At 31.9% G+C, this 27,231-nt stretch overlaps 2 protein-coding genes across 4 annotated transcripts in view; one reads left to right on the top strand and one right to left on the bottom strand.

Annotated features, from left to right (window-relative positions):
• LOC148628859 (microtubule-associated serine/threonine-protein kinase 3-like) overlaps positions 1-8,805 on the bottom strand; it is a 73,534-nt gene extending 64,729 nt beyond the window's left edge. For all 3 annotated transcript variants that reach the window (XM_088595836.1, XM_088595827.1, XM_088595846.1), the window contains exons 1-2: positions 7,428-8,805; positions 4,612-4,726 (exon numbers count right to left, since the gene is read on the bottom strand). In XM_088595836.1, coding sequence (XP_088451962.1) covers positions 4,612-4,726; positions 7,428-8,347 — 1,035 coding nt within the window. In that variant the 5' untranslated portion in view covers positions 8,348-8,805. The remainder of the gene's footprint in view (positions 1-4,611; positions 4,727-7,427) is intronic.
• A 1,033-nt stretch (positions 8,806-9,838) lies between these two features.
• On the top strand, positions 9,839-23,911 carry LOC148628858 (peptidylprolyl isomerase domain and WD repeat-containing protein 1-like). Its single transcript, XM_088595868.1, has 17 exons — positions 9,839-9,986; positions 11,652-11,754; positions 13,022-13,125; positions 15,448-15,543; positions 16,017-16,104; positions 16,580-16,685; positions 17,055-17,198; positions 17,771-17,845; positions 18,243-18,323; positions 19,081-19,174; positions 19,892-19,945; positions 20,385-20,628; positions 21,001-21,067; positions 21,474-21,556; positions 21,826-21,938; positions 22,415-22,566; positions 23,736-23,911. Exons 1-17 carry the CDS (start codon positions 9,881-9,883, stop codon positions 23,877-23,879), a joined length of 1,854 nt encoding a protein of 617 aa, XP_088451994.1. The 5' UTR covers positions 9,839-9,880; the 3' UTR covers positions 23,880-23,911.
• The last annotated feature ends 3,320 nt before the right edge of the window (positions 23,912-27,231 follow it).

The raw sequence follows: 27,231 nt of genomic DNA, 5'->3' as shown, positions 1-27,231 counted from the left end.
TGTATCAAGAACACAAAAAAAATAATACTATATAATGGAAGGATTATTGTATGAATATTGGACCTCGCAGTATATGATATACTGCTCAGACCAATAACTTTCAATCTCATGCCAGTCAAGTGAGAATGAAAATTATAGTAAAGCTGCACAACATAAGTGATGTCATGTAGCACTCTGCTGAATATAAGTCCAGAAAGGAAACTTTGCAGCACTTATAAAAATTACATATTTAGGTTTGGAAAACTAAAGAAAACTAATGCCTTACTCTTCAGCAAAACAGCAATTAACAGATTATTTAATATTTTTTCAAGTCGCAGGAGTTTCTCATGCTCATCTCCTTGAAAAAAAAAATAATCTAATAATAGTTATACAATAACCCTATTATATAGTCATAACTGAACTCTGAATAAAAGTGAAATCTACATATCATTAAAAAGATGCCACATCATGATGGTATGCTGTTAAACCTGTCTAAACTAAACCCTGAATAAACTGATGACCTGTTAAAACCAGATTTCTTCTCAAGTCCCTTCATATCAATTTCAGTCCAAAGAGATTGGATTAAGACAAGTGTTGTGAATTCTGATTCTAAATGAACAAACAAGGTTGCCCGTATTTTGACAATCTGGACATTTTTGAGAATTGACATAAGGAACAGATTTTGAAAGTTAGGCCAAGAAGAATGGAGCGTTACATTGAACTGTACTGAAATTATCTGCAGAATATAGAGCTACAGTGATTTATAGCATTGGTCTGTGCTTGTAATTATTTGACTTTGTATGTAGCTAAGACACGTGCACTGAAATATTCACCATACTTTGCTGTCAGCGTACTCTTCTTTCATGTACATGTAGTGCAATTCACTTCGGTGGTAAATTACATTATTTAAGTGTTGTGACATTTTTTTACAATCGTGATATCTGTTAATTAAATCACAGTTTTCTAACAGATTCTTTTTATAAACATTTTTATGAAGAGAGCATACTGCTTGGACATTTCTCTTCTCATGACAACAGGATTCATTTTACTACAAGTACATGTATATTTAGTTTCCATTTGAAATTATAAAAGTCTAAGACCAGTATTAAAAAGATCCAAACATGTACAAGTATATACATGTATCATTTCCAACTCAAACAGAATCGTATAACATTTAGCAGACAATGCAGGTAAACAAGAAATGTCAAGGTTTTCTAAGATCAACCTCTATAATTATTTAGCCAGTCAAAATATAGTAAACTAGAAAAAAAAACGAAACAACAATTTCTTAATGAGTTGAGATGAATTACAATAGACATTTGTATGTCATGCTACACATAATTTATCAACATCCGCTTTATAAATAATACATGTACATGTATCTGCAAGGCTCATAAAGAAACCTGTATGTAAATATACTAATGGCTTAATTTTTTTCATAGTGTAAAAGCAAGCATTTGAGTATGACAGCAAATTAAAGATAAAAATTGTATGTTGCCCTGTCATCATAAAATAATTTCAAGTCTAGCCAGACTTATTTTTATTTTTTCTACCAATTACATCTTTAAACTAAAACAATAATTCCTTCTTTTGTGCAACTCTATGTTTTTCTTATTCAAAGTGCAAAGTTTCATCAAAGTCCTTCATACAATCGACACGTCTAGGGTGGGAACAAAGAACACAGAAAAAGTAAGTAGGCAGAACACTGGCCTTGTCTTCACAACTGTGTGTGTATGTGTGTCAAGCCTCACTGAATATGCCTCACCTCAAATATATTCAACAAACGAAACAAGGATGATTTTTTCCGCTTTTTAGCGGAATTCTGCTATTTAAGGAGGTAGACTAAATCAGGAAGAAACACACTAAAAAAAGGAACTATAATTGTATGCAACAAAAAGTCAAGGGGAATTAATTGTAATATCGTACCTACAAACATATCACTGATTTCATGAATTATGTCCCTTACCCTAGGTCTACCTCCTTAAATCTGGATTTTACTGTTAAGATTCTTTTTTTCAACTGTATATTTATTACTGATTTTTTCCATTTCCGCTTTGTTTGTTGACCTCATACAATCATCCCTGAACAGTATTGGTCTGCTCAATTAATTAATTAAATTAGTATAGGGGCGCTGATTTACTGCCATAATGAAAGGGGTGCATTACTGGGTTCAGATAAAGGAGCACCGGGAAGTCTTAGAGTTAATTTGATTCTCTACCAGCCTTAGCTGAACTTTCTATACATGTACATTTGTACATGTACATGAAGAATATACACAACATTATTAGCCTGAAAAAATGAGGACTACACAGAAATTCTTTTGCCCAAATCAATTTTTACTCATTGTGAGCATCAAATTAGTGGCTATAAATATATGTAGCAAGAACTATTACTGTAACTGTGAATTTGCATTTAGGAGTACTGTCCATAAAACAAAACTGTTGTGAAAATGAAAAATAATTCTTCAAATAAATAATTCATGATCATGAACTATAAAGACTACAGGGTTTGCAAGACCTGGTTTTATGGGTACTTTACAGCCCTGAGGGTAATACTGGGAAAACAGTCTACAATTTAAGCCATGGGTATGGTGACCCAATCCCCTAAAATTTGCCTAGGGCCCCTAAATTTATGTTCTTAGAAAGACCGACGGACTTCCAAAAATTTTTGGGTGTTGTAGTGTTCTGTTTATTTTTGGGTTTTTAGACATATCTAAATAGTCTGAATCAAATGAATTTTTGTTGTTATGTAATTTCATTATAGAAATAAATTCATTAAAAAAAATGAATATCATTGATTCCAATGCAAACCCATATTATAAGTGATACCCCTTGTGAATAAACCTTTAGAAAAAACAAGCAGTTTTATGATTCACTCTTAAAGGTTCATAAACCAAGTTATCTTTAGCAACTTTCAAAATATAGGGTCATGCAGCATTTTTTGGCCATTCCCATGACTTCTTTACATACAATGTAAAAATGTGCTGAATTTTGACCCTAGCCCCCAACACTATTTAAAGTGCTGAGAAAAAAATTTCGAACAGCAATATAAAGAACTGGCATATTTTGAAGTGCAAAAATGAAATATCTTTCAGAATATTTTGAATTGAAAAAATATTATTTAATCCCATGGCCACTGGCTTTCTCTTTATGACAGATTGTTCTCCCAAAAGGGGCGGTCCTTGTGATGTCATGAATATTGACTTTATTTATACCTACAACAGGATATTCTTATTACTAGACATAGATTCTGATGATTAAGGACTTTAAAAAAAAAATTTTCATATAATTTCATATTTTTTTCTGACCACTGAAGAATCATTCAGACTTCCAATTTTTGTAACTTTGGAAGTCTGCATGGCTTCTGTCTGAAAAAGTTAACAGTGAAGACTGGGAAAATCTGGGTTTTATGGATACGGTAATACTGGGTAATATGATATACATGTATTTGTTTTGTAAAGTTTAACTTCAATAAAAGGCATTGCTACAGCAATGTAGATTGGTATAAAAATCTAAATCTGACATTATTTGTGCATAAATGCACATGAACAATGTGAACAGTTCTTTTTTTTAAAATTAATACCAGTGGATTCTCATTCCATAATACCCAATTTCATATTATTTATATGACTGAGGATGAATAACTTTAAAACCTACATCTCGTCATTTCTATTTTCAAATACATGATTTGAACATATTTAAATGAACTGTTATAACTAAATGTTAAAAAAATGTAATGACCATATTTTGCCCAAGCCAAAAAAAAATGTGTTTATTTCCACCTATCCTATTTTTTGTGCCTACATAATATACCTTAAACATTTCATGACCATTTTGCCTCAAGCCCTGTTAAAGTTTTGATCGTTTCCCCATTCACTCAATGTAAAATGTTTTTGAAAAATACAAGAACTTCTCTACCTACCTACCCTATTTTTGGCTTGCTGATAGCAGAAACAAGACTATTATTTGTTTGCCTTAACAATAATTAGTCCTTTCATCTATGCCTGTCATTTTCCCTAAGGGTGTTTTATTTCAAGTTTAATTAGCAATTGAATTTTACAATACATAAACAATTAATGTAACGAAATGAATATATGAAGTATGCATACAAAAATGTGCAAAATTTGTATTCTGTTAATAGAATGTTGCTGGGAAAAGATGGTAAATTACATGTACAATGTAGCAACACATGTACATAGCAATAATACAATGAAATCATAAAATTTCCTTTAATCCACTTTTGGTAAAAATAAGTTTAGAATGAACATTATTACCCAGTATAAACAATTTCTGGGAGTAAGGCCCAGTCTGAAACCCAGATTTTCCCAACTAGGAAAACCAGGTAGGCAGTTATGGGAATACTTGGCCAACTCTAAAAGATAAAGTGAAAGTCGATTTAGGTTATTGACTTGGGCTATTTATAGAATGTAAGTTAAAGTTAAACTGAAGTGAAAGCTCCACTGTAATGCAATGAAATGTACTTCTGCAACTGAAATTAAATATAACCGATATTTTTTTGCAAAATAGAAAATAAATCTTGCATTTGAACACTGATTATTAATTACATTTTGTTATGACAGTTCATTATACAATTACATTGAGACCTTTAGTCCTATTTAGTACTAATACTTACATCTGTTTCATCTCCTTCATCTCTCTTGGCCTGTCTAACTGCTTCCATAATACAAGCTCTGTCATAACTGTGGTGAAAATTATACTTTTCCTTTAGTTCTCCCTCTTTTAAATTTCTGAAACAAGATTTCCTTTTCAAATCAATCATTCATACAAACAAATCAAATGTATTTCTTTCCTTCCAATTTATTAAATGCAATGTACATGTATTGAGTATATCTATGAAGACAATTTAGTTTTCTACATCGTGGTGTTAATATGTACAATGTACATTATAAACACGAAAATGGTGCCAGATGACTTATGCTACAATTTGAATATTTTAACACTTCAATGTAAAAATTACAATTTATCATCCATTTTCTATTAAAATCATAATTGAATTTAAAAGTAGTTTTTACACACTAATGATGTAAAATTTAATGTTATTTTTATCAGGCTTATCTTTCTCTTTGATGTGAATCCTGTTGATAATCTCTGACCTATAAATGTACTACACACCAAACAATTACTCATCACAAGGCTGAAGCATCTGCTTCAACTGTAAACAATATCTTACACTACAGAAAAATGTTTCTCCAATGGGTGTTGAATATTTCTTATTACATAAGGTATCTTTTGAAAACTGGGAATTGTTTTTGTGGCATATAAATAAGAATGTGACTATGTCAAGCATAACATCATGCATCTACATGATGAATTCCACATGTACATAAAACTTGAAATATTTACATGTACAAGTACCCACTACCAAGGATAAAAATATAGTGTTTACTTTCATTTAAAACCAATGCACTATTTGATACTAAGCATTGCTCAGTACATATACAAATGTACATTATACTCATACAATGAATTTATAACTACTGAACAAAGGGATGCCACCTCATTAATGATGATCTCATCTTAGTCTTACATTGGAACTACAATGTAGTATAAATACATGTACCAAAAATACAACAAGAGTACATGTATACAGCAAAGGAATGGTTTCCTACCAATAAATTATAAAGGTTGTCTTTTTAGTACCTTGTGTTCTCTCAATGGGTAAACATATTGAATTTGACATGTACCAATAAAATGATGTCAAATTTTCAATGATTCTATTTATTTTTGTATGAAAGTAGGTTGCTGCACAGAATGAGTAGGGTTTTGAATTATAAACCTACTTTTTGTACAGTGCTACATTATTACATTCAGACAAGATCTAATTTATTTGTAATATTAATTTCGGTGAGACTACACTACAATATTGTGGTATGAGTGGTGTAATAGGATTCAACTTTTCTGTCAACCTGGGCAAGTGTACTTATGGAGTGGGGAAGTTGTTTATCATGTTCAACTTTCCCATTGATGAGTTGAAAACTTGAATTTCTGAAAAAATTTGTGAAGTTAAACTTCTGAAAGCAGATTTTTTTGTGGGAAAGTTAATCTCCATTTGGATACATGGAATGCTAAAAAATCCAAAGACACTGACTGAAAAATACGATTTTTAGTGTGTAAGCATTAAATTACAGAGATTACTTGATGAACTGTACAGTTATACTGTTTGCCCTTTCAAAAGTTTAATAACAATTGTACCATAGCCTATTTTCACTGGAAACTAATGTACATAAAGTACAAATTCATATTATGTCTTTTTTTCTAATTTGAACATTTAACAATGTAAAACCTTTAATTTGTATTACTAATTAATAATCTCATAGTGGACACCAAGAAATCAGCCACAAACAGATCATTAGTGTTTAACTACCAATTGACAAATAAATACCTTATTTGGGATAAATTTTCAGTCATTTTTTTTTCTCATGAATTTGGTAACTGCCGTGAGAGGAAAGTCAGGAAAGCAGACTTTTTTTTGAGCTGAGCAAATTAACAGGAAAACAATATCACTGCTGTGTTACATATACATGTGTAAGCCTTGGTATGCAGTGATTGGGATTGCAAGTTTGATGATGGGCCATTTTTAATTATCTTTAGAATTACAATGGGTCATTCTTTAACATTATTTGTAAACATTTCTGATTTTAATTGAACATTTTCAGCAAGAATGTGATAAAAAGTACATACATATAGCCCCTCATCATAATCACTACATACTGTACGTGGTAAAATGAGTCTGTCACTTGAAAATGGTAATTGTTGTCCATTTCTGGCGAATTTTTGCAACATGCAGGATTCAACAGAAGCAAAACAGAAACTAAAGCATGTTCATCCCACAGCTTGTACACCGTAAAGGCCAGGTTCGTTACAGTCACGAGTGGGAGGTAAGGAGTCCCTTGAAGGGTCACTCCTGTGAAAAAATGGATTTGTACCAATTTTTGGCCTTAGTTTGGCCTAAAACCAGTCTAAAAGTAGTCAATACAAAGGGTCAACAAAGAAATGGTGGTGAGAGACATCATTCCTATTTAGATTCCAAAAAAAATAAAGCACAATAGATCAATACTGCTCAGGCGAGGCGTTTTTCATCTCTCCAGTCATTATTTAAAAAAAAAAAAACTACATGTACATCAGATAGTCTCATTTTAAAGCACAGTAATACTGCTAACAGACAGAAACAGATTAAGCTTTCCTAAACTATGATTAACACTGCCAGAAACAATAAAGCAGAAATAGGACCAATCCCGCACCGGTTCGGGCACAGCACCACAAGGGTCAAGAAGATAAGTTCTCATTAACCAGAATCCAATTTAAAACATTCAACACTGCAATCCATTTACCATAGCCATATACATTGTAAATGTATGTAAGAGAAAACATACATATTTTCATAAAATAATATTATCATTAAATTGTGTTGGCTATGCATGTACCTACCTAAATTTTTCTATTGTCATATCCGAAGGAAAATGGTTAAGATGCATTGATAAACTTCGTTTGCTAAGAAAATCTGCAAAAATCAGTGAGCGTCTCCGTAAAAGTCCAGTGCTCTCAAAGCCTCCTGGAGAACTAGAGCGCCTGTCATGTTTTGGAAGCCTTAATCCTGGATCTAAGCTGGTAACAATTCTTAACTGTCTGTTGTAAGGAATATGATTTGAAAAATTCAAAGTTGCTACTTCCATGTCATCGCTCAATTCTGCACTTTCCCTTAATTTGTTTGAGTCACTATCATCACTAAAATCATCAATTCTGTTTCGCCCCTCAAAACTTTTTAGACTGCTTCCTGGGGAAAATCCTGATGAAGATAGAGAAGTGTCTTCAAAATCTTCTTGCAAACTATTCTGCCTAGAATGTCCACCTTCTGCCCCTTGTGAAGATAAACTGCTTGTCCTATGCTTAAGCTCAAACACTTGATCAAGGTCTTCTCTCATGGTAGATTCATCCCCATCTTGAGAACTATCAACACTTCCTATTCTAAAGATAGGCCGTAGTAGTTCTTTTGAACTACCATCTGAATCTTCACTATTGTTTTTGTTTTCAGCTGTTTTGTTATCCTTCAGTGGTAATTCATAGTGTGCTTCTGTTCTTATTGATTGAATAATTTCTATAGGTTTCTGAATGAGAACAACCATTCTAGCTTCTTGCTTTGCTTTTTCTTTAACCTTGGTCTCTTCAGACACTTTTTTACTAACTGAAAGGGGAGTCTCTTCTTTTGTTTCTTTACTTTTAGGGTTATCTGATACCTGAACTTCATCTTTCTTACCATCTTTTCCTTTCTTCCCAGCCTTTCCCTTAGGTTGAACCTTTTTACTTGCAGACTGGGTAAATTTTGAGGAGAGTGATTTTCTGGAAGACATATTGATCACTGGCACTAGCCTAAACACCCCACTTGTGTCAGGTAATAGCAACAAGTCTAACAAAGAGGATGACTAATCCAAAAACAATGACATAACATCATTCAGAATATTCTCAAGGAAAGAGTTCAGTATTTTCTGAGAGAACATTCTAGAATATATATTAATGCTTGTGATACAAACTGGGAGTTGCTATAATAGCGGATATGTCGTTCTGTTTGCCCATGATGTGTTGAGCATGAGCATGTTGTGGTTTGTTTTGACGGGTAGCCCCCGAAAACATCTCAAGTCAGTTCTTATAGCAACGACCACATCTGTCCGGCGAGAGAAATAATTCGATGATTCCATCCGTTGTTTCGTTGTAAATTGACAAACCTGTATTTCTATACCATATTATGAACTTTATCTAATCACATTTCCAATGCTGTCTAATTTCCTGACCCAGGACGACACTCGCTGTGCATTGTGGGTAGGACATGGTAACAAATTCCGGTTAAAATCAAAGTACGAAACATCCTAGTGGAGCTGAGATAATTTGTTCCGAGTAAACCCATATAATCCAGTCGTTAAAACATGAACAAAGCTACACACTGTTGCACTTTTTCGAACACAAACTCATCCGCTGGAAAGTCGAAATTTCGAGAAAATACTTGTTTTATATAAAGTACCTGGTAACAATATACACTTTCTGCTGGTATTATGTAGCCAAGGACCTTTATAGTAAATAACCCCTTCATCTGCGGATCCAGAGTTTTAGGTAAGGGGCCAAAAAAAAATTATGACAGGATCACCGGCGAGGATCACGAAGTGATCCGAATTTACTGGGGGGCATGCCCGATTTCTCAACAATTTTTGTAAATTGCAATTTTCTAAGCCCCCCCCCCTGGATCGGCCACTGTCCTGCCATATAGGGGACTGTGACCAGGGGTGCAGGTGTAATCTGTAAAAGGGCGAAGTATGTACTGATATTTTTTTAATCAACTCACAAGCACTTGGGGCACGAATTTTTGTCGAATATCACAAGATAGAGGGAATTTCCGAGTTGATTTTTTATATGATTCTCGTATAAGGCATTCTTTTGTGATATGGTCAATGAATAGGTCCAGAAACTGACAAAATATTAATTTAAATCAACTAGAATTGGGAGGTAATATTGATTCTCGAGAAAAAAAGGGGGTGGTCGAAACCACCCGTTCCCCAAGTGCCTGTGTGAACTCCAGTATTGTAACTGCTTACATGGACTTTATTTTAGTATTTTATTGTCCTTGTTCTCTTGGAACAGGGATTTAGAAATCACCACTTCCTGGAATTATGAACATTTGGTATTATTCAGTTAAATGTATGTTTACGTTATCTACAATGAAAAATAATAGATAAACCTAATTATTCGCGTGTAAAAGCAGCTTTGATCAAATCAAGTTATGCAACGCGATGCACGTTTTAAAATTACTCGGAATTTCCTGATTTGATATGTTTCATTGTTCACCGACACCGTCCGCAATCGGTCCTGCGTTAGAATAGCCTCAAATCAAAACAATGGCGGAAAATGCAAAACGTGATTTAAGCGAAGCTCAATTAGACGATGACGACGAATGGATTGGACCCTTGCCCTCAGAAGCCACCAAAACGAAAAAGAGAAAAGGTTATACAAACCTTCTTGCAATGTAAATTAGAAATTGTTGTGGAGGAAATGCTTGAACATTGTCATGTGTGTGTGGGCCACGATACTGGGTCTGGGGTGATTGGTTGTGTTTTGGCAGTGGCTGCTCGTGGATGGGGAGCCTCTACAGGCTAATCGTCCACACGTCCTGTTCGAGTCAATAACACACGGAATCATTATCGGAAACGGTTCATATACGTTAGTAATGTGGAAATAGCGAGAAATTCTTTTCATACAAATATATGCAGAATAATACAAATACAATTTAAATCATAACTGATGTAACAAATAACAATTAAAATCATTCAGAATTCATACAAAATACACATTTAACATACACATGCTCCCACTATCAAATATGCAGTCAAACTAGTAAATAACATGAACAGAAAACTGTTCAGTTTATTAAATGTGAAAACAGTTTTCAGTGACATTAATATTTGTACATTTGTAGATAAGTTTGACGACATTTTCGTAATAAATCAGGCGTTTCTGTCATGATTCAATATGTTTTTGACACAAACCGGATGTGTGGAGGATTAGCCTGTAGAGGCTCCTCATCCACGAATGCGTGGACAAGGAGCCACTGCCTTGTAGTTTAACACCACATGACAAGCATTTCAAGACGATAACGGTTGACCAACCAAACAGATCCTGCTTTGTTCTAGTCTGACATGCTGAAGTGGGTTTTTAGTGTGTTAGCTCACACTCCAAGAATCAACAGCCTGTAAGAAGCTGTGTTAAACTACTTTTAAATGATTAATCTGACTCAAAGCCATGCATTGAGCCAACCAGTCCTCTTGTCACCTCATCTTCTGTGTGCCACATGCTTAAGATAGAAGCAGTGACTACGATTTTTTGTGTAAGCTACATGTACATGTACCACTGTATTACCACTTGCCAGGCTGAGGATCTAACCCATGATCTACACAAGAGGCTATACTCTGTTTCCTCTTGCTTTGTAACTCTCTTCTTTTTATTTGAATACTGACATCTATGGTTGGGGTCAGAATATTGTGAAATACACAAAGCTAGATTTATTGCAGTACAACAGTTATATTTTTCTATATGCTTCAATACCATATTTATTACAAGTACAGTCTGTATTTACTTTTTATTGAAGTTTCCATCATTTTAATAATTCTTCCTACTACAAGTGAATATAACTCACTTAATTCTCATGACACTGTACCCAATGTTTGATCACTGTATGGAAAGGTGCATATTATCAGGAATTAATGTTTAAACAAGTTTATCTGAATTTTATATTTGTACATTGTATTAAGATCTTCAATTACTTGTAACTACTTGTCTACTAAGATTTTTTTATTTCCATAACAAAATGATTCAAGAATGAACAACATCTGTTCATGGTTTAGCCTTGGTAGCCGAATAACTCTAGTAGTGCACTGTGAAATTTTTTTGATTGTATATCTGGAGTCTGTTTGAATATTCTAAAATTCAATATTCAGAAATTAAGAGTACATGTACATATCTATTTCATGAAAGATGATATTAAGGAACTCAATTTGCACTTGACTCATGTAATAATTTATCCAAAATTGTGCTGATCCTGTTTTGAATGAAATGTGCATCTAACAGTCTTTTTACCATACAATAAATTTGATTTCATTTTTTTTTTTGTAGTCCTTGAATTTGAACAGGTTTATTTAGACAATCTACCAAGTGCTCAGTACTATGAAAAGAGCTTCATGCACAGAGATGTTATAACTCATTTAGCAGTATCAAAGTAAGTGGTAGTTAACAGTGATCTAGAATTTCTGAAAGAATTTGTGAGGATTGGAAAGCAGACTTTAATTGTTGGAAAATTAATTTCATTTGGAGATTTCCTTTAGAAATCTAATTTTAAAAAGTTAAAAAAAAATCCTAGAGCACTGACATGCATGTACATGAATTGTTAAAAGTCTGAGTACATGGTTCTTGTAGTATACATGTATCTACCATGTCAATAATTAAGATCAGTTCATTTTTGAAATGAATTTAAACCTGTATGAAAGTCAACTCATTTTACTTGTTTTTCATGTTCATACACATTTGTGGTAATCTTCAATTTAACTGTTAAATATTTTTTTCATTAGTGTAATATTTAAATCATTCTGCTGTATGGTTAATTTTTTAGTCAACTATACTGGTCTCTAGAACCAAAGTATATTCTGGTCTGTTTTGCTTTAAAATAATCATGTTAAAAAGGAAATTTATTTTTATGGCACATAGCCTAGTGATAGAAGCGGGAAATTGAGATGATCCACACATGCACAGTGTAGGTAGCAATCAAAACAAAATACGAATACATACAAAAAGTGCAGATTTGGAAAACAAGACATAAATAAAAAAACCAATGCACTTGCAATATGAACTCTCTAAAACTGGGATTAGATGCATTGGAAGGGTTAGCATGTTCTGCTATAACTGCAACAACTGTTACATTGCAAGTGAGTATAAAACTATATAGTCCAGTAAGGGTCTTAGCAACAATAATGAAGCTCCCTAGCACCCTTGTAAGGGTGAAGCCACAAAGAGGTCTCACCAAAAACAGAACAACATTAGTGGGCGATATCAGTTAATATAATTGTTTTATGATGTGAATAATACATTCCTATTGAAATGGTATCATCCGAAATGGGCATGTTAAATGTCAAAGTTCAAATCACAAAGAAAATTGATACATTGGACTTTTATTCTACATGTTCAATGAACATGATTGCAATACCCAGTATGAATTTTTGATAATGTGTGATTGTTGAAATAGTAGAACAATTCTTAGTAAGATTTGAAATTTTTATTTGAGACTGTAAAAGTAGCAATTAATAGATAATTTGGTAATTGGTGGGAAAAGTCCATTTTGTGTCTACTTTGGAATTGCTGAACATGAGGTATTTTTAAAGGTTAAACAGGAAGCAGAGTGGCTTAAGGACCAGCACAATTTGAATAAAAAAATAAATGATAAGGAAACATTTACTACCAGTAATTGACAAATTGTATTTTTTTTTTTCCAGAAAAGACTTCATTGTTACAGCTAGCTGCGATGGACATGTAAAATTCTGGAAGAAAAAAGAGGAGGAAGGCATTGAGTTTGTGAAACATTTTAGAAGTCATCTAGGTAAAAACCTTGTTCTAAGATATTGATATACCATAAAGCCCAAAGTTTTTGTGGCTCTCTAATTTTTTAATTATTTTGCGGTAACCCAGAGGTCACAAAAACTGTAATTGTAAAATTTGTAGTTAAGGTAAGTAGTTCAAGTTCAGTATCACAATATATGTACTTGTACAGACAGTCAATATCTTAATAAAATACTATATTACCAATGAGCTTTGATTTTTTTTTTGTACTAAAATTACAAGATTTGTTTTTTTTATTCATCCTAAATAAGTGAAGCATACCTTAGATTCTCTAACTAAATCGGGAGTTTTGTTTAGTAATCATTAAAAGTCCTTCTTTCCCTGATTGTCTGCCAGAATGGTACTCTTTGGCAGTCATACCACATCTCCTATTTTTTTATACTGAATTAACTTGATGATTTTATGATTTTTTAATTGCTTTGATCTTTGATTATTGTCATTCATACACACATGTAATTTAGGGTCTAACTGACATTTTGACCACTACACAGTTGATCCATCATGTTGATTTATTGGTCATTATTTAAATAACTCACCTGTCACATGTGATAAAATCACTCTTCTAGCCTTATCCATATCATATGTTCCCATTGTTTAACGATATGGCATGAAGGAGACTGCAAAAAACTTGATTCAGCAGGGGAAAAAAACCACAATTTTAGGCACCAAATAGCAAAAAAAATCATTCCACAAAAATTACCAATTGTATGGTATGTTAACATGCATACTGTATTCAAATGACAGTGTTCAAATAGCATCACATTACCATGATGCTGAAAAGCCCTGGGTAGAACACTGATTCAAAATTACCAGTTAAATTGCAATGGTTGAATATTAATAAGTGTCCGTGTACATCATTCAGACTGTGCCTACTATTTGTTTAAAGTATTGTAGATACCACATGTCCTACTTTGTGAAGGAAATAATACATCTGAAGTCCTTTAATTTATGATATAACCTTTGCATTTTTATACCTTACACAAAAAATACAGTGAAATATAATTGATGAAATGTATACATGACCGGTGAATTAGAAGATTTGGCCTTATATATTGTATAACTAGTTATGAGTATATTACATTGTATGTTACATAGAAACGTTCTAAACCAAACCCTGAATGATTTGGGTACCTGTCTGAACCAGACCCCTTTTAAAAATTCCTTTTACAGGGTTCTCCAATACTTCTTTTTGCATGGCTCTGTGCCATGTGTTACTTTCCTTTCGCCATGAATTCAAAACGAGAGCCATGTGTTCATTTGGTGTGTGCCATGTCTTCAAATTTGCGTCACGCATTGCAAATCGGCAGTATATTTCCCAATTACTCTTGGTTATTAATCATCTAACCTGTCATTAATCAATATGATTGGCGCATGTGTGTTTTGAAACACATGTGTAAAGAAATCTTGGATCGGTCAAATTTATAATTATCACCGTTGGCAATATCAATAAGATTCTAATAAGCTGTATGATTTCTATTGTTTTTAATGAATAAAGTTTGATAACTTTACATTTAATAAAATATAGAAAGTATCAAGAGTTGAATTAAATTTGAGAAAGATTGACGTGAACAGAGAGGGGGGTGACAATCTTTTATACAACAATGTCTTAACGATGTCTGCATTTATTCCTCACAGAAAAGCAATCTAATTTGCCAAACTTTTTTGAAAGGGTGATGGATCGACTCCCAAAGCTGGAAAAGATTGTTTAAGAACACAGATTCTGATGAAAACAACGTACAACTGTTGAAGTTCTTGTGGTTAAATTATAAAAAAGCTTGTTTAATGATGTCATTTTGTTTAATGGTATCAACAAAACAACCACACCTGCCTAACTTCTCTAGAGCTGTTGATTTATGGTCAAGCCTAGGGTAGAGAAAACCTTACCTTGGTATCATTTAGGTAGACAATACAGACAGAAAGATGCACCATTGTTCATTGTTAGTTTCTATGTTGTACATGTAGCTTGTGCTCTTAAATAAGTATCATTCAACCTTATTGTACTTTCTTTGGTAATTTTTTTCTGTGTGAAAGGACACACACCACAATGAAAATTTGTCATACCGGAGAGTGAACCATGTGTTCATTTTGATCCATGGAGATCCCTGCTTTTATATCAATTAATATGTAATTTGAAACTTGGTAGACCCATTGCCTCTCTTAATGGAACAGCATTTATAAAGTCCAAAAGGGGTTCAGTTTTGGACAGGTTTCTCTGTATTATCAAGTTGAAAGTAAAAATATCCAGCACTAAGAAATACCGTAAAAGAAAAAATATAATTGTCATATGTTTGTGATTTTCCAGGAAATATTGAAGACCTCAGTATGAGTCCTAATGGAGAATTTTGTTGTACAATATCTGATGACAAATCAGCTAAAGTTTTCGATGTTATTAATTTTGGTAAGTTAAATGTCAATGGCTTCAATATTCAACATCTAACTGATACCTTGCATGAAATTGAAGAAAAAAATGTGTATTTTGATGTGCAAACAAAGGCAAAATTATAATATCTATGATTTTATTTATAATAAAAATCTCTTTGTCATAAGTAGAATAAATGTCATTTTTTGTGTAATTATAAGGACCATTATTTAGATGCTCTGAAACATATGAATGGCTCAAAAATGTTCTGTCAGAAGTGAGGTGATTCTGAAATAAAACATAATATCAGTTAGGATGTGAGTGTTTGAATGTAAAACACAGATGCACAGCTTGTGTTTTAGGAAGTCTTGCATATTTCCATAGGTAGATACTTCAGCAAAATAACATAGCAGTACATTATCAACAAAGTCAAATGTTAATTGAGTACTAAAAGCTCTGTCCACAGGCTTAAGTCATATTAGGTATAAGAGTGTGTGTTTTTTTTATTACAGATATGATTAATATGATAAAACTGACCTATTTACCTCTTTGCTGTGGTTGGCTGTATAAATCTGGCGATGCATTGGCAGCCATTGCTATGTAAGTACAGTGAGGTTGTGGTTTGTATAAAATAACCATTAAAGTAATGTTAGTTACTGAGGTGTAATCCCAATTTTTGGAATGTTGATGATACTACGCAAAGTTTCATAAAGAATCTCAAAGTGAAATTTTCCTAATATCATTTCTCAGCTCAAATTTTGACCAATCAAATCCCTTGAAATTTCAGTTTTGAGGTAATTCTTAATTTGATATTTTTTGTGAAATCAAACCTGTTTTTATTCAGATTTCAAAATATAGCCCTGTTCAGTACAATCAGTACTGACACCAAAGTATTCTAGAAAAGTCACTGATGCCTTGTAGTAGTAATGTTATGATAGTAAATAATATTTATAAAGTATTTCACATGAAATAAAAATGTGCATGGTACCAATACTTCACACATGTAATATAGATCTTTCAGTTATTGAAAGTTTCCACATTTATCTTAAATAATATTTTTCTGTATTTTTATTAGATCAGAAAAAGACAGTAGCTGTATATATATTTATGATGGCCGAGGAGGAAATGAGCCAATACACAAAATTGAAAGACTTCATTATAAACCTGTCACTCTTATCAAGGTAAATCCAGTTATGTGAAAACATTTTGATAATTCACTGCTGTCTATTCAAAAAATACTTATCTCCACTTTTATTTAATACCTTATGGTTATTTTTGAATGTATTTGCTGTTTTGGATTTAGGCTATAGCCTGGTGCATTTGTTGCATTTCACCATATCTATTCTTTTTCCAAAGTAAATGTATGACACAGTGCTTACAGGTAAGATGCAATGCTTATGATACCTTGTGTTGTGTCATCTCAAAACTAGAGTCATTTAGAATTTACAACAAAATAGTAATACAGAATGTTGTCATTGGCAATTGCCACATTAAATGAGTAATATCTATGGAAGTTTATTGATTTCATGTACCGATTTATGTATTGTAAGTACAACCCACAATATAGTGTAGCAGTGTCAGCTGATCAGAGTGGAATGGTGGAGTACTGGTCTGGACCTAAGAATGACTACAACTTCCCTAAGAATGTAGACTGGCAACATAAAACTGATACTGATCTCTATGATTTTGCTAAGGTATGATTTGGTAGAGAATCATGTACAAACAAAGATTTGGATGGGAAAAGATGTGAATTATAATATTTATGTGTTTAAGTGTTAATCCTGTTCCAGTGTGTCATTTGAACATAAGATATTTGGAAACATAAAATAGAACAATGTTGATTGTAAAAGGCCTGTATGGCATACTTCTCTGAAACAAAAATGAGTATGTAGTGATATGTACAGTCTTGAATGTGGAAATTAATGCAGATTAGCCATAGTATCGTGTTATTTGAGGTGTTCTTACTTTCATACTCCGTTGTACTTAAATGCAGATGTATTTAAAGTAACCCCCTTGCTAACAACCTTGCAAATGTTATGTACATTATATATTTGCTCAATATCACAGGTAGCAGAATCAAATATTGTTTTCATTGAAGTTATTGAATAGTTCGTCTACGCTCAGTCCATAATATTTTTTGTCAAACTATAAATGAAAAACTATATCGACAATCCAAGAATTACAAAACAACAAATTAACAAAACAGGAGCTTGCTTTATATAAATAACTTCTTTTCCATAAGCTTTTTTCACTTATTTTTTTTCAGGTACAAGCCAAAGTTTTTGACATTTGTTTTTCCCCTGATGGTAAATTATTTGCCACAGTATCATCAGATAGAAAGGTAAGATCTCATATTCACTGAGTTAAGATTATGTATTTTATGCTATACATACAAAGAGATGTCTATTTACATTGTTGCAAGATCATACAGTATTTACTCTAGCAAAAGTCACATTGTTTAATTAGTGATAATGTGGGAAATAGATACTCTTTAAATGGTTTACTTTATAAATATGGTAATTAAACAGCCTAAAGTAATTATTATATGAACAAATAATAAGATTACTAATAGCCATTATTGTTTTACACTTTTAGCAAATACATTTACCCTAGCCTGTCCATGCTAAGTTCCTATGAATGTAATTAGGCAATAAATTTACCATCTTGTTGATATGAACAAAGTGATAGGACTGTGTGCTATGTTAAGAGATTAAGTCAAAACATTTTTCCATCAATAGGTCAGAGTGTTTAAATTCTTAACAGGAAAATTGAACAAAGTATTAGACGAATCTCTGCAGCAGTTTACGGAACTACAACAAGTAAGTTTTGTTACTAACTTGTATTGTATGGATAAAAAGTAGGTAAATAGTCATTTTTCATATTTACGGGATGCAAGCCATTTTAGCAAGTTTTTCAAAGGAACGTAACCCACAAACACCTGACAACCTGGTTGTCTCATCTATTTACACTTTGTAAGTAGCTAAATGGTTTGAAATTAATTATTCAAAAGTAACCAATTACTTACTGCAGCAAATATATAAGTCATATATTTGAATTTAAAGTCTACTGCTGTCCATTGTTAATTGGTGCACTGAGTACTGAAGCCCAGAGTAATTATTTTAAAATTTATTTTGGTACTGTTCAGACAAGCTGCTAAAATATGCCAAAATTAGCACCCAGCAAAAATTACTCGTTATACAGCTTTGTATAGAGAAGAAAATAGAAACAGGGAATGTGTCTAAAAGATAACAAAATGTATATGGTTATTTACTGCTTCACATGTTAATGAATAGTTAGTAAAACAAATTTATTTCCCTTGGTACATGTGCATTGGTACAGGATGAAGAAATTACAGACCATATAAATAATACAATTTTTGTTTAAAGAATTAAAAAATGGAGAATATTTTGTTAATTACACATTTGTTTGCTTAGAACTTGATTTTTTGTCTTTCAACTATTAAAAGAATATCCTTGAATGGATATGAAGATATGTAAGAAAAAAGATGCGTTGAAAATGTCAGGAGAAAACATAAAGGATATATATGTATATGTTTTTTTTTATATATATATTTAGATGAAACAACAGTTACCAAATATGGAGTTTGGCAGAAGATTAGCTGCAGAGAGAGATTTGGAAAAATCAGATTCATTCCACTTTTGCAATATAAGTCAGTATTGAATGATAATGTATTTAAGGAGGTAGACCTAAGGTAAGGGACACAACTCTTAAAAATCATTCAAACATTCGTATTCCGCATTTTACATCAATTGTATGTAAGCATCTCATTAACTTGGATTCATTTTATGTTGCTTCAAACTAAAGCTTGAGAGGCTTTAGTGAAATTGAATATAATACAAACATATCACTGATTTCATGAGTTATGTCCCTTACCCTAGGTCTACCTCCTTAATATATTGAAATTATTTTAATAGGGTTGTGCAAATGGCAAAGAAAAACCCCAAGAAAAAATTACACATACATGTTCTGAGGGGAATTTAAAAAAAAATTTTTTTTTATTTTTCATTGATCTCATAAGATGGAGATGAACTTAAAAAGCCTCTTAAAGTATAGGGATCCTTTGGTACACTAATTTTCTGCAAGTAGTTGACTACTGGTATTTAATTTCTACAGTCATGGCAATTTTAAAAAAATCAAGCCTGATGTAAAAATTTTTAATTTGAAACATACTGATTTTACTTCGTATTGCATAATATCTCAAACTTATGGAGACACAGTTAATTTTCAACAAATCTTTATCTAAAATTACAATTGTTTTTTTAAAAAATAGAGAAAAGAGAGAGTTTAGTTTTCTTTTCCATTGTTTATTGATGTAAAGTTTTTAATGTTTTTGAAAAGGTCATTTTAAAAAATTAATATTTTTCAGTTTTTGATGAAAGTGGAAACTTTATCACGTATGCCACTATGTTGGGAATTAAAGGTACGTAATAAAATGCAATTTTATTGATTTCCTATCAGGTATTTACAAGAAAATCAAACAGACAGCAAAAATCTGTGTAAGAGTGAAAATGTTCACATTTCAGTTTTCCTTTGAAGTCCTCTCAAAGTACTTCCTGATGCACTTCTTCTTGAGAAGAAATTTTTCATGAAATGTGAAGTCTTTAATGTATTACACGTGTAATGAATACACTACATATCAATGTTTTCAGTATCACTAAGTTTTAAACCCCTTGAACATGAAGGCTTGAGTCAATTCATGCTTTGTATTGAACTTCTTGGTACTAGATTTGGCTTCCTGTTTTGATAATTTTGGTTTTGTGTGCTTCTTATATACAATTTATTATGGATTAAAATCTTCCTATTTATTTTGTTTTAATGCTGCCAATGAGAGGAGGTTACACCTTTTTTTTATTTTATAGTTATAAATTTGCAGACCAATAGATGTGTAAGGATGATTGGTAAACCAGAAAACATTCGTAGTTTGTGTGTCAGTTTATTCCAAGGTACTGGGAAGAAGAAAAAAGCAGCAATAGATGTAGAAACAGCTGCATCAGATAACCCTGCTTTACAGAGTGTCTTCTTTGATCCATTGTTATTCACTACTGCATTTAAAAAGAACAGGTTTTATATATACTCTCGGCGGGAACCTGAAGACACAAAGAGGTGTGTTTAAATGGGAAAATGGTAACTTCAAGTTACGATTAGCCTAGTTTACTTACATAGTTGTGTTCAAGGACAATATGTAATGCTGTTGTGCAACTTCTATTTATATCTGAAAGACTTTCGAGTTTTCCATTTAAGTAAAGTGAATTTTGTAATTAACTGGGATGAATGATGGGGTACTCATTTTGTATCCATGACTATTTCTAAAAGGCTTGATGAATTTTTATGAAACTTTTCATGTATGATTATTAAGTAATACCAGTTTGCACCTGTTTTTGAGATTTTTGATTTGAGATTTGTGGGTTTCTATTAATGTAACATATATTTGGACTCAGTCATATGTTTACATATTATGGTGCTATATACTTTCAGCATCGATTCAGAAAGAGATGTTTTTAATGAAAGACCATCTAAAGAAGAAATAGTATCATCTGCACAGGTAAAGTACATCACAAGCTATAACAACTGTGTAATTTAAGGAATCTTTTATACTGTGTTTTTTTAACCTCCTCCTGAAGACCTCATTGGATTTTGATGAGATTTTATAAGACGATTAAGGATCAAAATGTATATGTGCATGAAGAAAGTCATTATTGTCTGATGTTTTCAAAAGCAGTTAATCCTACTTTTATAGGAATTTTTACTTCATTGATCTTGTTTTCATGATGGTATATGTGTTTTGGATGAATATAAAATATGTATTTCCATGATGTGTAAAAACTTCCCATTGTTACCTTTTTTAGAGATTTTTATCTGCTTAAGTAATTTTTTGGTGAAAAATAATAAAAAAAAAACTGACATTTTTTCTTCTGTCTTTGTAAATTATAAGTGTAAATTATTTGTAGGATGCATCATACACCAGAGTTGCTGAGTCCTGTACAATCTTCACCACTGTTGGTGACATTCATATCAAACTATTTCCCAAAGAGTAAGTAACTTTACTTCATTGCTAGAACAATTTTATTTAAACTAAATATATACAATTATTGCTTTTTGTTATCAGAAAACACCTAACAGTCAAAGTAGTCCAAACTAAGCCAAAGCTTGATTTATATATATATATATATATATATATATATATATATATATATATATATATATATATGTATTTTTTATTCCATACTTTTATTCTACATAAGCTAAAAATTGACTTTGCAATACTGAACTTAGATGAAAATTCTAATCATTTCTTCATAGATGTCCAAAGACAGTCGAGAATTTCTGTGTTCACTCAAGAGATGGGTACTATAATGGTCACTTGTTCCATAGAGTTATCAAGAATTTCATGATACAGACTGGAGATCCAAAAGGTATTGGTTCTTACATAGAAAATGAAAAAAAATTACAATTTACTGCATTTCTGGACTTTAAAATAGGTAATCCTAACAGGTTAATGGTATTAGAATAATATTGTACTGCTATCCTTTTTTAGCTACCAAAATGCATTGTATTATATTTATTGATAATATAACATTTCCATCAGTATATAAGCCTTCAGCTCAGCCTACTCTCCTACTTGCATGAACTACCTTTTTAACTAAGTCTCACAAGCATGGATTAATTGGGATATCATTATAACAACAGTTGTAGTGTATTGAATAGAAAGAAAAACAGTATATGGCACGACTTTGAAAAAAAAAATTTGGCAAAGTATTTTACCTAGATTCTAACTCTCATCCATATGATGTTTTTATTTCAAGTCAATACACTCTTCTTGTCAATATATTAGATAAAAATGTATTGGATACCTGTAATAGGTATTACCTCCCATGGATATTTCTTTCAGGTAATGGTACCGGAGGAGAATCAATCTGGGGTGGTGAATTTGAGGATGAATTTCATCCATCTTTACGACATGACAGACCATACACCCTTAGTATGGCTAACGCTGGACCTAACACTAATGGATCTCAATTCTTCGTAACTTTAGTACCAACTGTAAGTAAACAAATCTGAACTAAATGATCATGTACAGTAAAACTTGTTTAAACCAAAACCTGAATAATCAGAAAACCTGTCTGAAGCAGGCACTCCTTTACATCAGTTAAAATGTATTTTGAAAAATTGGTTAAGTTAGCACCTGTGTAGTCCAGACATATTTAAAAGATCAAAAGGGGTTCACATTAAACAGATTTCACTGTACAATCTGATTCATCTAGGCTGACCTCCTTTAAGGAGATAGACCTGGGTAAGGGACATAACTCTTGAAATCAGTGATATGTTTGTATCATATTTCAATGTCACCAAAGCATATCAAGCTTTCATTTGAAACAGAATGAAATCAATCCAAGTTACTTTGATGCTTACATGAGATTGATGTAAAATGCTGAATACAAACTTTCCAATGATTTCTAAGAGTTGTGTCCCTTCCTTAGGTCTACCTCCTTAATGCCAAAATAATTTGTTTGCTTACATGTAATATAATTATTTGCTGTTGTGCCATGTCAAAACATACATTAGAATTAGTGTAACAGAATGGTACAAAGCTTGTAGAAAAGGCATTAACACTAATGTTCTGAAATGAAAAAATGAAATGTTCTGATTATTGAAAACTTTTGATGTAGAAAAATTCCCAAGAGATTATGTACACAACAACATATTAATATTCTACTGTACCATTTATAGTTTGGGAAAATAATCATTCTGTCATGTTGCAGTGGGTACACATTAATCGTGGCTAAAATATGTCTACCATTGTTAAGATTACTTAAGTACAGCTTGCATGAGTTATTTCTTATTTTATCAAACTAAACTACCTGGTATAAAACTTTAGTATAAATACATGGATCTTTGTAAAGTTTCACCACTAAAGTCAGGCTGATAGTAATTTTTTGTGTAATAAAAAAAAACATTTAGGAATTAGGAACTAAAAAAATATTTAAAAAAAAACTGATTTCTTGACAATAACTTGAGTAAAAAAGAATGAATTGCTTTACCACAAAAGGAAGGCAGGGATCGATTTCAAAGGTTGTGGCCTTAACTACATAGGAAGTGCCAATACCAATATTTTTGTGCTGAATAATAATTTTGTTCTTCTATTGACAAGCATGTGCTTTGAATAACTGAGCAAGGGGAGATGTACTTAAACAGATTGTTTTCTTTTTTAGCCCTGGCTAGACAACAAACATACAGTATTTGGTCGAGTTACAAAAGGAATGGATGTTATTCAGAACATTGGAAATGCCAAAACAAATGCTAAAACTGATAAACCTATGGATGATATTAGAATTGTTAATATTGTTGTCAAGTGAATGTAATCAATTAAATATTTCTGTAAGAATAATTTGTTTTTTTATTTGAAAACTACACATTGTGTTGATTTTCTTGTATTGCCATAGAAGTGCCATCGTTGGTTGGATGCTAATTTTGTCAAACCACAAATTTAAGCTGGTGGTTGAAACCATAGAAAGATTTTCTCAATTTCCCTGTCTAGCCTTTATCCTTGGATTATATAATATTTTTGGTTAAAATTCAAATTTTGCTTTTCTTGATTTCCTACTCCATTCTATGTAACCGATTGGCTGGATTTCAATGAGCAATAGCCAGAAGATTGAAAGCATTCACTGTATATTATCTTCCACTCAGATTATTCTTTGAAAAAAAAAAAAAAAGATATTCCAGTTTTACCTCGGACTGGCAACTGCGGATAATATGCATTTTAAAGAAGATACACAAAATAAACATTTTGTTCACCGTATCATTATACATCTAACAAAAAGTCATTGGAAATTTCATTTTTTAGGTCACCTGGCCGAAGGCCATATGAGCTATTGCCATCACTTGCCATCATCGTCGTTAACAATTTTCAAAACTCTTCTCCTCTGACACCACTTGACCAATTGAAACCAAACTTGGTACAAATGTTCCTAGGGATATCCTGCATAGAAGCGGATGTGGGGAATTTTGATTCATCAAAAAACATGGCCACCGTTACTAAAAATAGAACAGTGGGGTCAGACAGTAGTTTTTCACATATAACTCTAATCGGTTGGTTTAGCTTAATTCTGACATGGGGTAAAAGTGTTCAGCATGATGAGATCTATCTTTGGTCAAATTTTCGTTTTAATCCATTAAGCCATGTTGGAGTTATTGCTCTTTTTCAACATATTTTGCTATTTTAAATGTTATTTCTTTAAAAGAAATCTTCTCTGACACTACTAGACCAATTGAAACTAAACTTGGTACAAATGTTGCTAAGGGTATCCTGCATAGATCTGAGGTGGGGATTTTTGATCTGTTGAAAAACATGGCCGCTGTCACTAAAAATAGAACATTGGCGTCAGACAGTAGTATTTCACATATACACAAATTACACATGTATCTCCAAAACCGTTAGGTTTAGCCAAATTCTTTCAATAGCTGAAATGACCCTTATTATTAGGACTACAATAGTCTTCGGGGATAAAAGTTGTCAGACAACTCCTTGTAAGAGTTATTGCCCTTGAAAGGAGAAAAACGACTTTTTTATACAGTTTTCAGCCAATATCTTGAAAACAATGATAGATAGAAACTTTCAATTGTTGAAATAATCCTTATGATAAGTCCTACCAAAGTCTTCTTGAGTCAAAATTGTTGGACAACTTCTTGTTAAATTAATTGTCCCTGAAAGCAAAATTTAGTTAAGCAGGTGAGCAAGTCAGGCTCCTGGGAGCCTCTTGTTTAAGTAGAAAGAAAGTTATACAAAATTTTATATATTCAGATTGAAGAGGATTAATGAAGTCCATGATTGTATTTGAAAGATGTAAGGTTACCTTTCATTTCTTGTATTAAAGTCCAAATTTTTATTGCATAAATTACTAAAAATACTTTGTCTTTTAAATTCCATTTTTAAAAAAAACACTCCTTATCAACTGGAAAATAATGTTAATTAATAGAAATTTATAATTATAGAATTTACTTCATTTGAAGATTGACCATTTCGACATACTTTCGTTTAGGCATCTTGCAAAATTGTATAGAAATATATATTTAATAAGCAAAAAGTGCTTGATATGAGATAAACATGCATCTTAAAATTTATCAAGAAAAGGGGAAATAATTTGTTGTTGAAATGTTCAGGCTGGGAAATGTATGATTAATTAGTAAATAAAACTTGATATGATGTTGAAATATATTTTCAAGACCTGTAACTTAGTGAAAATTGAAGCTTACTCACTCAAGTAATTCCAAATAAACTTATTTTGACCAAAAAATTAAGCTGGACTTTAAAAGTATAAAATGCTGGTTACATATCAAAATTGGTTTTCAATATCAGCTTATGTCTAATCAATATGGCTTTTGCATAGTTTTTATATGACTGCAAAAAAATTCTTTGGTTGTATAATGGTATCACCCTACCATAGTCATAGTTGTTGGCATCTGTTAACTAAGTTTATTTAAGAAAACTTAAGTAAAACTTATCCAATCCATTTGTGTCCCAAGGGACATGTTGGAGGTCCCTATAGTTTTTGGAGGTTTTTGCCCCACCCCTTTTGGAAATAATAGGCTAGAAGGGGAAAATAGGTGTTATCATTAGAATTGATAGAAAAAAGCTTATTGTTGATCCAATTTTTATGATACAGATATCAATTTGTTTATTTTGAAATTCATTTTTGAAAAATTGTTTACAGGGTAGGCATAACTTCAACTGTTTTGGAGTTAATGGAGTACATAATTGGGACATACAAAAAAAAAGAAGTTTTTTTTTGTTTTTGGTCCAATTAAAATTTTTTTTATTAGATTCCATATGAAATTCCCTACCTGCATGTTTTAATCAGATTACCGCTTTCCAGTTATTCAGGGTCAAAGGTGCTATACCCATAAAAATCAACATTTTAATTTTTGGTCTGATTTTGAAAATGTTTATTTAAATTTTAAATTATGTACCATCTTGTGTTCAAACTAGTTGTGTTCATAATGAACTGTAAGTCCCTGGGCTTAAGTGTGTCCACACTTTCCCTAAGTGTTTAGGGTTTGACCACCTTGGTCATATCATGCTGCACTCAGTGAAGCTCTTTATTGATATAATGTGCTCAATTTTTTTAACAAGAACTATTTTGCAGTTCATTCATTTATACCAGTTACTTAATGATAATTGAAGCTTACTCAATAAGATGAATTATTGACATACTAGTCAAAAGGATGACTTTACTAGCTTTACAAACTGAATTGAATTCAAAGAAAAGCCAGGGTTGATTTTGGGGGTTGTGACTTAAATCCTTTTAGAATGAGGGCTGAACGGGGAAAATTTAAGCATTTTCCTGATGACCAGATAGTAACTTGAATATATGAAAATAGAACTTTATAAAATACCACCATATGTGGGCCACTGCTGGTTAAAATTTTGTTCTGTGTGAAAAAATTTATTGCCATTCAAATCCTACACAGAGTTTGTCCTTTGCAGTCATATCCAGTTGAGCACTGCAAAGTATTCTAATTATAATACGAAAAAAGTTTGGTATCTTAACTTAAGAATCTAAAACCTAACCATACCAAATTTATTTTATTTACACAAACTTTTCAAGTAAAACTTTATAGAATAGTTTTAATTTGTGAAAGAATTTTGGAAAATTACCTTATAAACACTCTAAAATACTACATTGAAAACAATATTTCAAGTGAAGT

This window comes from Perna viridis, chromosome 1, assembly GCF_037379345.1.
Source record: "Perna viridis isolate PV_CMFRI_1.1 ecotype Kerala chromosome 1, ASM3737934v1, whole genome shotgun sequence".
NCBI classification, from domain to species: Eukaryota; Metazoa; Mollusca; class Bivalvia; order Mytilida; family Mytilidae; genus Perna; species Perna viridis.
This window is presented reverse-complemented; position numbering and strand designations above follow the sequence as displayed.